At 34.1% G+C, this 11889-nt stretch overlaps 1 protein-coding gene across 2 annotated transcripts; it reads right to left on the bottom strand.

Annotated features, from left to right (window-relative positions):
- Window positions 1–887: 887 nt before the first annotated feature.
- LOC147536672 (S-norcoclaurine synthase 2-like) lies at window positions 888–1971 on the bottom strand. 2 transcript variants are annotated; one of them, XM_086639780.1, is made up of 3 exons: window positions 1916–1971; window positions 1561–1751; window positions 888–1410 (listed from the first exon to the last, which is right to left on the bottom strand). In XM_086639780.1, the coding sequence occupies exons 2-3, from the start codon at window positions 1745–1747 to the stop codon at window positions 1124–1126; spliced, it is 474 nt and encodes a 157-aa protein (XP_086495906.1). In that variant the 5' UTR covers window positions 1748–1751; window positions 1916–1971; the 3' UTR covers window positions 888–1123. The 2 variants fall into 2 exon arrangements, with proteins under 2 accessions (XP_086495906.1, XP_086495905.1); XM_086639779.1 differs by lacking the exon at window positions 1916–1971 and having other exon boundaries at window positions 1561–1824.
- Window positions 1972–11889: the final 9918 nt, after the last annotated feature.

Here is an 11889-nt window from a genome sequence, read left to right on the forward strand (position 1 = left end):
CAGTTAGAACATCCTTCAAACTAAAAGAAGTTCCTTAGGTTTTCAACTTCATGTACATTGAAAAGCATTTCTGAAAGTTGATGAGACCAACACGCCTGAGCTTGGCAAGTAACCAAAGCCGGTGAAGGATATGAGGTATTTTCTCTTTTTCTACTGAAATAAAATCAATTAAAAATGTTAGAGAACAAGAAAATTAGACAAAAATCTTATGTAGCTAGTAGTGATTCGTGCTTATTGTGATTCTAATCCACTAAACAATATATCACTGCAAACCACATAAGATATCAGCTCAAAGTCCGCTTAATTTTCTTCTTTTCTAGCATTACGCTGTGATTTCATAGTCCATGGTTTATTTTAGTAGATTTTTCTCATATTAATTGTGGTTATTTTACATGAAAGTCGCACACTCCATATGTATTAACTTCAAAAGGTTGAGCCGTTCAAAAAAAACTTCAAAATGTTAAGATGTAGGAAAACGTCCAAAAAAAGATCCTCTCCCTCCTTATTTTTTTTTTTGAGAAAAAAAAAAATCCCTTCCCCCCTTAGGTATTAGAGAATCATGATAGATGTCGTGTTTATTATAACTTTATTTATATTGGTTTATTTGGATTTTTCAATGATTGATTTTTTGTCTCAAGCAATTATTATGTCATTCATGGATTTGACTGAACATCTCTGGCATGGGTTTGATTAATCTGCAAGAGGTAGTAAAAGAGTGAACAGAAAAAAGATTAAAGATAAAGTATAGGGTCGGGGCTGATTTTTTTTCGGAAAAAAACTTCACATAGTTTAAGTAGGTGGAGAAGATCAAGAACCGAAGAGCTTCACTGATGAACAAGTTGATCACAGAATAGGGTCATTTGGGAAGGCTATAAAAATAAAATTGAGAGAAGTCTATAAAAATTTCTTTTTTATTTATCGATCCATTATATCAAATAATAAATAAGTACCAACACTCGCGTAGACCATTATTTCCTTATTCGAAAACCCACATTTATTACTTCATTGCAGTTCAACCCAAGACCCAACACCATAATTTACCACAAAACAAATTACCCATCACATTAACCGCACAAGTCACAAATTATTTTTATTCATAATCTAGTACTGTAGTTTATTCAAATCATCTTTTATGTTCCAAAACGTATTTTGCAACGGATCCGGCCAAACCGGCTAGTTTAAGAACACTGATTAGAGGACCAATTTTCATGAAAAGTTCATCTGGAACTTCGTACTTAGTCACAGATTTGATAATACATGAATGATTGTCTTTCTCTAAGATTTGGAAACTGTCCATGTAAAACGTTGCACCCATTTCTAGATATCCGCCTTCGATTTGTAATGCCTCTTTCAGACGCTTCTCATGATCAATTGTCACAAACTTTTCTTTGTAAGTCAAGGGCACCGATCCTGGTCAATATCATTCATTAATTAGTAAAACCCTCTAACCGGAAGTAGTATAAACACAAATTTAAACTACTTTTAGCAACAGCTTGTAACCTTTAAATGCTTCTTTTACTCTATAAAAAAAATTGGAATATAATATAATGTTATACTTACCGGGAGGATATACAAGGTGAAGAACAGTACCGAGATGACCAGCACCCTCAACGATCTCAACACTTTCGATGATGCCTGGAGGTAGTATTTTGGGGATGAGTTTAGGGAAATTAGGGGAGCTATAGACTGCCCATACATCGGCCGCAGGTGCGGGTACTTCTAACTCGTTTGCGAGCTCAAATTTCATTATCTCTTATTCCTTTCTAACCTAAAACCTATGTGGGGGAGAGCAGTTGAAACTATATTTATGAGATTTGGTTATGAGTTTAGTTCTTGTTTTCCTGAATCTGCCCACCCCTATTTATACAACAATTACTTGTATAGTTGTATAGACACATTTGTTGGATATCATATATCTAGATCAAGACTTAATCTTGGCTGTAAGAAATCCTTTTCTTATATAAAAAACTAATTTAGAAAAATACTATTATTATTTTATTAGGTATTTGGATTTGAGGATGTATCTCTTGATTTTCTTTTTTGTCAAATGAGGATGTGTATCATGATCGTGACTCAAGATAGGGCAAAGACTTCTGAGTAGGGGTGGGAATCGGTCCGGACCGGTCGGTATCGGACTCTAACTTCATCGAACCGGTCGACTCGGACATAAACTGTTGGCGACCACCTATTTACTCGGGCGGACTCGGACGGTCACTCTCAAGAATTCTTTGTCCATTGACCGTCCAAGACCGTCCAGTCGGACACCGGACGGTCTCGGTCCGGACTTTCCAACAAATTCACTTAATTTAGAAGTTTATTTTTATTACCACAAACAAAATTACTTACAAATGAAGATGTTTAGCCCAAGAAATCAAAAGTAAATATAAAAAAGAAAAAACACAGTTGATCATCATTTGACAAGATATAATTAAGCCATGCACTAATGTTTGGTCTTCCAGAGGACTATATGACTATAGCCAACGATCATCATATATTCATATGTCTATAAAATTCAACGGTCAACTTCTAAAAATGAGGACAGTTTAGTCGGTCAACCTATTCGGTCACTCGTACCGGTCGGTCAGCGGTCGGTCCTTCGACATAGAATTTTGACCGTGACCGTCCGCCAATTCTTTCGGGCCGGTCGGACACTGACCGTTATGACCATCGGGTGTCCATGGACACTTTTTATCTCGGTCGAACGGGTCGGATAGCGGTCTTCCGGATCTTTTTCCCACCCCTACTTCTGAGGGAGAAAAAAAGTTCCAACAAGTGAAATTTACACATTTAGGCCTTAGGTTGTCTACTAATGTAGATTTTGTTATAGGTTAGGATATAAAATTACTCTTTATGATTTTCTTTAATAATCAACATTTGTTGTGCACTCAATTGTGTTTATGTTTAAGAATTTTTGGGTTTATAGTCCAAAAAACGGGTCCTAATAGTAGATATAATCCTCTCTAATCCTATAAAGGGTTTTAAAACCAAAAAAATACTATAAATGGAAATCTAGTCCATTTGGTCTCATCTAGAGAGAAAACACAAATCTCTAGAATAAATATTATTTCATAATGCCTAATCTAACCTTTCCATATTTTATAACTGATTTTATCTTCGAAATCTATGCATATCTTTTTCCATATTTATTTACCATATTTCTCTCCAATCATGTTTCTATTCAGAGTAAGGATATCTTCATTATTATCTCCCATATTTCTCTCCAGTCATGTTTCTATTCAAAGTAAGGATATCTTCATTATTATCTCCCATATTTCTCTCCAATCATGTTTCTATTCAAAGTAAGGATGTCTTCATTATTTTCAGTAACGGAAACTCTTTATTTGATCTCTCTAAAACCGATTTAGTTGACAAACCTCCATTAAACTCAGAAAATCTTCTTCTTCTACATTATATTGCTGTCCAAATTCATCATTTATCACATTTATCAGGTTTAATACTTTCGAAATCTTTATAAACACCATTGTTAATATCTAATATTTCTTCTTATAACTAAAACCCTAATTATTTCGCTCTATTATAAAACATATCAGATTTATGATACATATCTATAAGATCTGTTTACTAATTCATAAACTTCGAATGTATGATGTTTATTTTCTCTCTCTAAAATTTTCATAACTGTTTAAGATCTTTATGTTTATTCCTTATTCAATGATTCCTTCAAAGTTAGTATGTTATGTTTGCATCCAGTGATAATATCATATTTCTTTAGATCTATGTTTAATCTTCTGTTGTTTTTGATATTTCGTGAGATCAGATTATCAATCATCAATCGAATGTTTGATGTTTATTTTCTTTCTCTCTCTCTTAAAATTTCATTTATGTTTTTGATCTTGATGTTTAATCCTTCAACTCGAATTTGACATTATTGCAATCAATCATCATAGCAGATATCTTTAGATTTGTAGTTTAAGCTTAATGATATTCTCATTTTTTTTCTTCAGATCTGATTTTCAATCCCGTACGGATTTATGAAACATTTGTTCTTTCGTACGGTTACTCATAACAGAATTTACAGTACATGTACTGTATCGTAAATTACCACAATTTATAGTAAATTATGGGTAATTTATAGAACATTACCCGTGCTTTAACACCAAAACAGTACTCATTTCATTAGTAGAAATACTTCGCTTTACTATCAAATCTCGTGTACTTTGCAATAAAGTATATATAATTTACGTATATCTTCATGTTCTTACCATTATGTATATAATTTACGTATAAGTGCACATAAATTATGTTTATTTATTTACCATTACGTGTACTTTTCACCCACAACAGTAGTCTTGATAAGTTTACCAAACTACTCAAAACCTTCAAATTTTGTCAAAATTTGACAAACATTGTATATCATTTACGAAACTGTACATGTAGTTTATAATACAATATATGATTTTTTTTTCTTTAATGTATGTGTATTTATGTGTGTAGATTTGATATACCAGATGAAATTTCAAAGAGAATCATCAAATCAAAGTGAGTCAACGAAACTAATGGAGAGTACATGGATGGGCACCATTTTTGAACCAAAGAAGATTTTGTACTTTTTTTTGTAACAGAATGTAAAGGATGAATGTAAAAGAAATTATGTGTAATTTATTGAACAAGACCCACATACATTTGATAAATTATGTTGTATACTTGACAAATGACGGTTTCTCGTCATAAATAATACATAATTTACGTATTTTTTTTTCTCAATTTGTATTCCATGTGTATTTATGTATGAGTAAAAACGAAAACATATGTTGCTGTAATGTTCCCAGAAAATATACTATTTCCAAAACTGAAAGTTAAGTGAGAGAAAGTGATATATATGTTTTGTATATTAACTCCCAAATCACGTTAAATTGATCCTAGAAAATATACTATTTCCAAATCTGAAAGTTAAGTGAGAGAAAATTGATTTGAATCGAAAAAAATTTACATAGTAAGAGAGAGAAAATTGATTTGGTTTCCAAATCTGTAAAGAGAGAGAAAATTGATTTGGTTACGATTTTTGTTGTGAATTGATTTGGAAATAGATTTGTTTTCCAAAATGGTTAGAAGATAGAGATAAATCAATTTCGAATTTATACGTTAGTTGCTTTAAATCCCCTAAATCACGTCCACATTAGAAACATTCCAAAGAAAATTAAAAATCCCGTGATTTTTGTAGGAGGGACATGGACGGTAGTTCTCTCATAAAGAATGGGTTATTATGTCCATATTGTAAAAGGACTAAATATCCATGTTTTGGGAAGATTGGATCATAAACCTTTTTTGAATATTATTTTGGTCTATATACCCACGGACCCTAATTATTGACCAAAGGACAAGGCAGTATTTACTTTTACTCTCATTTCCAATAAAATCAATATTTATGTAAAATCTCTTAGAACTCAATTCTTTATTTTCTATCAAATCAATTGTTCTTATTACAACAATCTTATTTATACTATTAGAAGAGAAAAACAGAATTAGAGAAAGTTAGTTATGCACTAAACTAGAGTTAGTTGTAACTAACTTTTATTGTTATTTTATTGATCTTTTTGAGATTCAAGACCTTCATTGTTTGTGAGAAACAAATAGTCCCAAATTTCTTTTGTTGTTTGAAGTCCATATGTATCATAATACACAGACTTAGAAAGAGTACTTTTTAGGTAAGACTTGATAAAATTCTCTTTACTCCTCCATTGTTGATAGTCTGGATTTACTTGCTCAACACCATGAATGAATTTAAGAGGTGGAGGTTCCTCAATAGTACCATTTACAAACCCTAGTAACTCATAATTACTTAGAAGGGTTTCAACTTGGTCTTTCCACATGAGATAGTTAGAATCATCTAACTTTTCAGTGATAAAGCTAGTAACAGAGGAGATTGGAGGTAAAGTACCTGAATTTGCAGCCATTGGAAAGATTGCTTGAAGAAAAGCCTGAAAAAAACTGTAAGTATTTTTATAATCCTTTGATCTTTAATGATTTTAAACTGAATTTTGATGATAATCTTCTGAATTTTGTGAGAATCTTCTGAATTTTGTGTTAATCTTCTGAATTTTGTTGTTGAAATGTTAAATTTTCTGAATGTTGAATGTTCTTCTTGGTTTTGTTGCGAGATGATGAATATTATTGAGCTCTGGAAGAGAGAAAACCCTAGCTTTTGGATTCAAGAGAACCTAGACTGATACCATGTAAAATCTCTTAGAACTCAATTCTTTATTTTCTATCAAATCAATTGTTCTTATTACAACAATCTTATTTATACTATTAGAAGAGAAAAACAGAATTAGAGAAAGTTAGTTAGTTATGCACTAAACTAGAGTTAGTTGTAACTAACTTTTATTGTTATTTTGTTTTGTAGAGAACTAGTCAAGATGGACCAGTCAAGATAGTCTTCAGAGTCAAGATAGACCAGTCAAATGTCTTCAGAGTCAAGATGGACTTCATGATATAAGCTGACCAAAGACTTAGTCAAAGATTGACCTAAGTATAAATTGTTGAGTTTTGCCCTAATTCTATTTTGCCCTAATTCTCCAAATCGAGTCTCTGCAAAACCCTAGTTTCACAGTTGGGGCGTTCTTTTTTGTTTTAGAGAAGGTAAAATAGATTTATAGATGAGAAGATCAAAAACACAAACATGGTGGAAATCAGTTGTCCCGCTCTAACCAAGTGGCCCTTAAGATTTCCTATCTGCTACCTTGTTCTAGTTCCACTCTGTTAAAATCCGATAGATGGATTAACTGTTAGTAATGAGATGTTGAGAGGGATAAATCTAGTCCCAAATTTTAGAAGTGAATGGGCAAGTCAGGAAGTGATGTTTTGATGATTTCCAATCAGACTTGCAAACAAAACACCTATTAGGAGTTGTGCAACCTTTCTTGATGATGTTATCCGTAGTGGGGACTGGGGGCTGCATTGTACGTTATAGTCCATAAAAGGAAGCAGACATTCAAGGGGATAACCTTGTTCCAAAACCATTTTGGAATTTTAACTTAGATTGAGAGGATGATGCTGCTTGTTGTTATAACTTTTTGTACAATGATTTGACTGAAAATCTATTGTCACAAGGCATCCTATTTCGAGAATGTACCATTGAGTTGAGAATAGTAATCGCTTTTATTGTAGTATAAAGAAAAACAATGAGGAGACCAATCTCGAAATTTTTAATCGGACGAGAGAAGTACAGATTCCAAGAATCATCGCTGAAAGATCCACTTAAGTTATGAAATTTCAATTCAATGTTTCGTCGGGGGGGGGGGGGGGGGGGAGCATTTGACGTGAACGAAATATCAAAGTTTTCTATGGTGCCAGAAGCAAACCACCATCAATACTGGGGGGGTGGGGGGGGGGGGGTGGGGGGGGGGGGGATTTGACGTGAACGAAATATCAAAGTTTTCTATGGTGCCAGAAGCAAACCACCATCAATTGGTATTGTACATTAAGTGTTATCTTTTCCTATTGAGCTTTTTGCTCTCGTTTTTTTTTCATAATATTAGTTGGGATCCGTGGAAAACGAATTTGGCATCTTTGGAGAGAATTATGTAAATGTTTTTACTTTCTTCTCTCTTTCCTTCTCTTCTTTCTCTGTCACTACATAACAATGTGTCATCGTCGCATTGTTTGATCAATTATCAGAATGGAACAGTTGAGAAAGAAATAGGTGTGCTAATAGTTCCCTATGTTAGCCTACCACCCACTCGTCACGGTTGAAATAATCTACGTATTAATTAACTTTATAAGATACAATCTGATTACTTACAGATTATCATTCTAGAAAATCTTTTTGATCTATGAACTTTAATTGATGAAGAGGATAGTGGCCATAAATAAGTAAGTTTTTTTTTTGACAATCCTTTCTGTGAGGATGATTTTGGGCCACGCTGATTGCATGGTAGAGGGGACCTCATGCTAAAAATATCATATCTCTTTATTTTAAAAATCAAATCTCGTAGTATCTTTTTTTTTTTTTTGTTAAAGAAGAAATAGATTAAACAACAACCAAGTTATTACAGTAAAAGTGTCGAATAAAGTAGGGAACATCCTCCCAATAACTACTACTATTAGAGGTTCGAGTCCATTTGGCTAGAGAATCAGCTATAACATTAGCCTTACGAAGAATATGCGAAAAAACAACTTCTTTAAAATTCTCTAGCAACTTCTTGATTCTGGGAATGTGAGTTTTGGAGTACCAATGGATGGGGTTTTTGGCGTCCATGAGGTGACTGATAATCGATAGGTTATCATTTTTTATGTGTAGAAATTCCACATTGTGAGTAATGGCCCAAGTAATACTTTATGTTATTGCTAGAATTTCACCTTCTTCCGCATTTCTAGATTTGGTGATGGATGTGTAAGCATGTAGAAATTCTGTTTTTTCGTTATGAAATATTATCGTTATACCAGTGGGGTCTTTAATGTTAGTGAATGAAATATCAATATTAAGTTTTATAAAGAGTTGTTGGGGCGGTAGCCATAATGTCTTAAACTTGGTTGGTCTAGTAATACTTGCATAGTCAATGATTATTGTGTGAATTATGAATTATCACAACAATATTTTGATGGCATGAATGAGCAATGATTATTGTGTGAATTATGAATTATCACAACAATATTTTGATGGCATGAATGAGCATTTTGCATTCGGAGTGGGGTTTAATGTAATTTTGGGGTATATGACAACGACTCAAAAACTAAATTTCATTGTTATATCTTCCACACCACATGGGCACTCGTCCACATGGCACTATATGAGTGTGTAATTATTGTTTTTTCGATGAAAGGTGTGTAATTATTGTTGCTCAAACCTATAGATACATCGGGTGGCAGGGTTGCCTTGAACAATTATTGTGTGCCTTTCTCTTGAACAAACTACTGCTTGCTCATTGTTTTCTTTTTTGGATTATTTTTCAAATTGTCCCTAACTTTGTGACCAGCTTCCTGCGTAGTCTCTAATTTTATCAAAAATTTCCAGATGATCCCTTTCTCAGTTACTGTTAGAACACTGTTAACCAGTCATAAACTCTCTCTCCTACATCTCATCACCTCTCTCTGCCACCTCATTTTCTCGCCACTTCATCGTCCTCAGGCAAAGGTCGTCGACCGACCAATTTTCTGACCGACGACCTTCAAATATTATAAAATTATTTTTTTATTTTCTCTCTCATCTCTCTCTCTCTAAAAAACTTTCTTTTCTCTCCTCTCTCTCTCTCTCTAAATACTCCGGCGAAGGGAAGTATTCAGAGAGAGAGGAGAGAAAAAAAAAAATTAGAGAGAGAGAGGAGAGAAAAAAAAAATTAGAGAGAGATGAGAGAGAAAATAAAAAAAAACAAAATATTTTTTTAATATTTGAAGGTCGTCGGCCGGAAAATTGTCCGACCGACGACCTTCGTCGGAGAAGACGATGAGGTGGTGAGAAGATGAGGTGGCAGAGATAGGTGATGAGATGTAGGAGAGAGAGTTAATGACTGGTTAACGGTGTTTTAACGGTAACTGAAAAAAGAAGTCATCTGAAATTTTTTGATAAAGTTAGGAGCTAGGCAGGAAGCTGGTCACAAAGTTAGGGGCTATTTGAAAAGTAAATTTTTTTTTTTTTTGTTTTACCAATTTGTTATTATTTTCAAGTTCCCTTGGCCAATTGTTTTTTTGGAAAATGATGTTCATAAAATAAAGATTTGTTCGCTTGGTCAATGTTTGTAACTAATTAAGCTAGATAAAAATACTTCATCAAAAAAAAAAAAGCTAGATAAAAATATATTCATCAGAAAAAAAAAGGTAGATAAAAAATATATTCATCGTGTTTTTTTCACTTCTAGGCTTATCAACTTAATATGAATAACTTTTCAATGAAAAAAATTTAATATGAACAACATGTCCCATGACCCATGGGACAGCACATAGTATAGGAACCTATGACCTCAAAATTTTGAAAAATATACTATTGAGCTATTTAACCTGCAAACATTGGAGAATGAATTATTCAGCAGCTCCAACTTAGAAATTTCAAAAATGAGATGGCATAGAAACGAAATTATGATGGTCTCCTCCCTAAAGTGGAATATATTAATATTTCACGTCTTATCACGATCAAAATTTTAAAAATCTATTGATTTTTTAAATGCTGGCAACGTGACTCTCCCTACTGACATTCAACAAATCCATTATTATAAAGTCAAATGTTTTTGTAATTTATTAGAAGAACTATTATACAGTATGTGTTTAGAGAACTGACTTGGAAAGAAGACTTTGCTAATTCTATTAGAATAAAGATGATAATTGTCACATTATAATCTACTCGAAGTTGTTCATTTACTAATATAATATGCTAAACATTCCAATTAAAACTCCATTCATCATTCACATTGGTGGTGCCATCTAGAACATCATCGATAATGGTAGCGAAGAGAACATGATTTCTCAACGACTCGTCAATGCTCTTAAACTACCTACAACTGAACACCCAAATCCGTACAATGTTGGTTGGAATTCTAATCAAAATGAATTATCAGTAAAAACCCAATGCACATTCCCGTTCTCCATTGGTTCTTATTACCGTGATTCAATTTGTTGTGACGTCGTCGACATGGATAATTGTCATCTTATATTCGGTAGACCATGAATTTTTGACGTCGACGCTACGTATCATTGTTGGGCAAATACATTCGAGTTTTCTTGGTTTCATCGTACCCTTAAGCTATTACCATTAACGGAGAAACTCAACTCTTCGGTCAGCACAACCACATCGGCACCACCAGCACATCCACCGACGCTCAATCAGCACCACCACACCGAGCCAGCACCACCACCCCGACAGGTCCTCCTTGACCGCACAACACCGAAAACAACAATCCCTCTAAACCACCATCACCGACGACAGCCTCCCCTTGACCGAAACACACCAACAGCAAAAACAGCAACCACCCAAACCCACCACCACCGAAACCGAACCACCAACAACCCCACTTCGCGGATTCTTACTAGCCACCAAGGATACATCAACCACCGATCGACCACCACACCCATCCGTTAAACCTCTTCTTGACGAATTTCAAAATCTTATACCCTCCATCAGTCCACCTTCTCTTCCACCTTTAAGAGATATCCAACACCAAATTGATCTTATATCGAGGGCTAATTTACCGAATTTACCTCACCATAAGATGAGTCCTGATGTAGAACGCAGCGGAAATAAAGAAGACGATAAAATAAACGAAGAACAATAAAAGAAAGATTAAAATAACTCTAAAACTGATAAACTTTATTAAACTCAAGGGGATTTTCTCTTCAACTTTAAATTAAAAGACAGACTGGACCTCCTTTTATAGGATAACATACTTTCCTAGATAGACTCGAATCAGACTTTCCTAACTAATTAAAAGACTGCAACTTCCTAAATAGATAGACTCAAATTTGGACCCTTCCAATTATTGGAAATACTAAAACAATATAATTTCCTAAACCTAGATTCTCTATGAATCATACTAAAATTGAGACTTCCTAAATCTATTCCTCATGGCCAGACGGCCTATGGGACCGGTATGGCCATGGCCAAAGTATCCACGCCGGGTGCCCCTGCATCAGCATCCCCTTCTCCCAAGAGGTTCGTCCCGAACCGTTTCGATGAAGAAAACAGTATGATCCACCTCTAGACACTGAATTCCGCCAAGGCGATCCGGAATTCCCACTTTGAACGAATTTTACACGAAATCTGAAGGATACCAATTTTCCAGAAATCGCCAATTTTAATCTCAATCTCATATACCACTGATTCTCGCAATCTTAACTTTAGGGAATCAAGAAGAATCATATCACCACCTTCCCACGGTAGACTTAACCACTTAATAATTTTCAAGAAATTGATAAGTAATACGAGCAAATCTGAAGTAAGAG

This window comes from Eschscholzia californica, unplaced genomic scaffold (genome assembly GCF_041429995.1).
Source record: "Eschscholzia californica isolate CP2 unplaced genomic scaffold, dmEscCali1.0.p SCAF_5, whole genome shotgun sequence".
In the NCBI taxonomy this organism is placed as follows: Eukaryota; Viridiplantae; Streptophyta; class Magnoliopsida; order Ranunculales; family Papaveraceae; genus Eschscholzia; species Eschscholzia californica.

Coding starts and splice junctions, on each gene's coding strand:
- LOC147536672 (XM_086639780.1), bottom strand. CDS start 1,747: ATGAAATTTGAGCTCGCAAACGAGTTAGAAGTACCCGCACCTGCGGCC. Junction 1,411..1,560: donor TCACCTTGTATATCCTCCCG/GTAAGTATAACA, acceptor GATATTGACCAG/GATCGGTGCCCTTGACTTAC.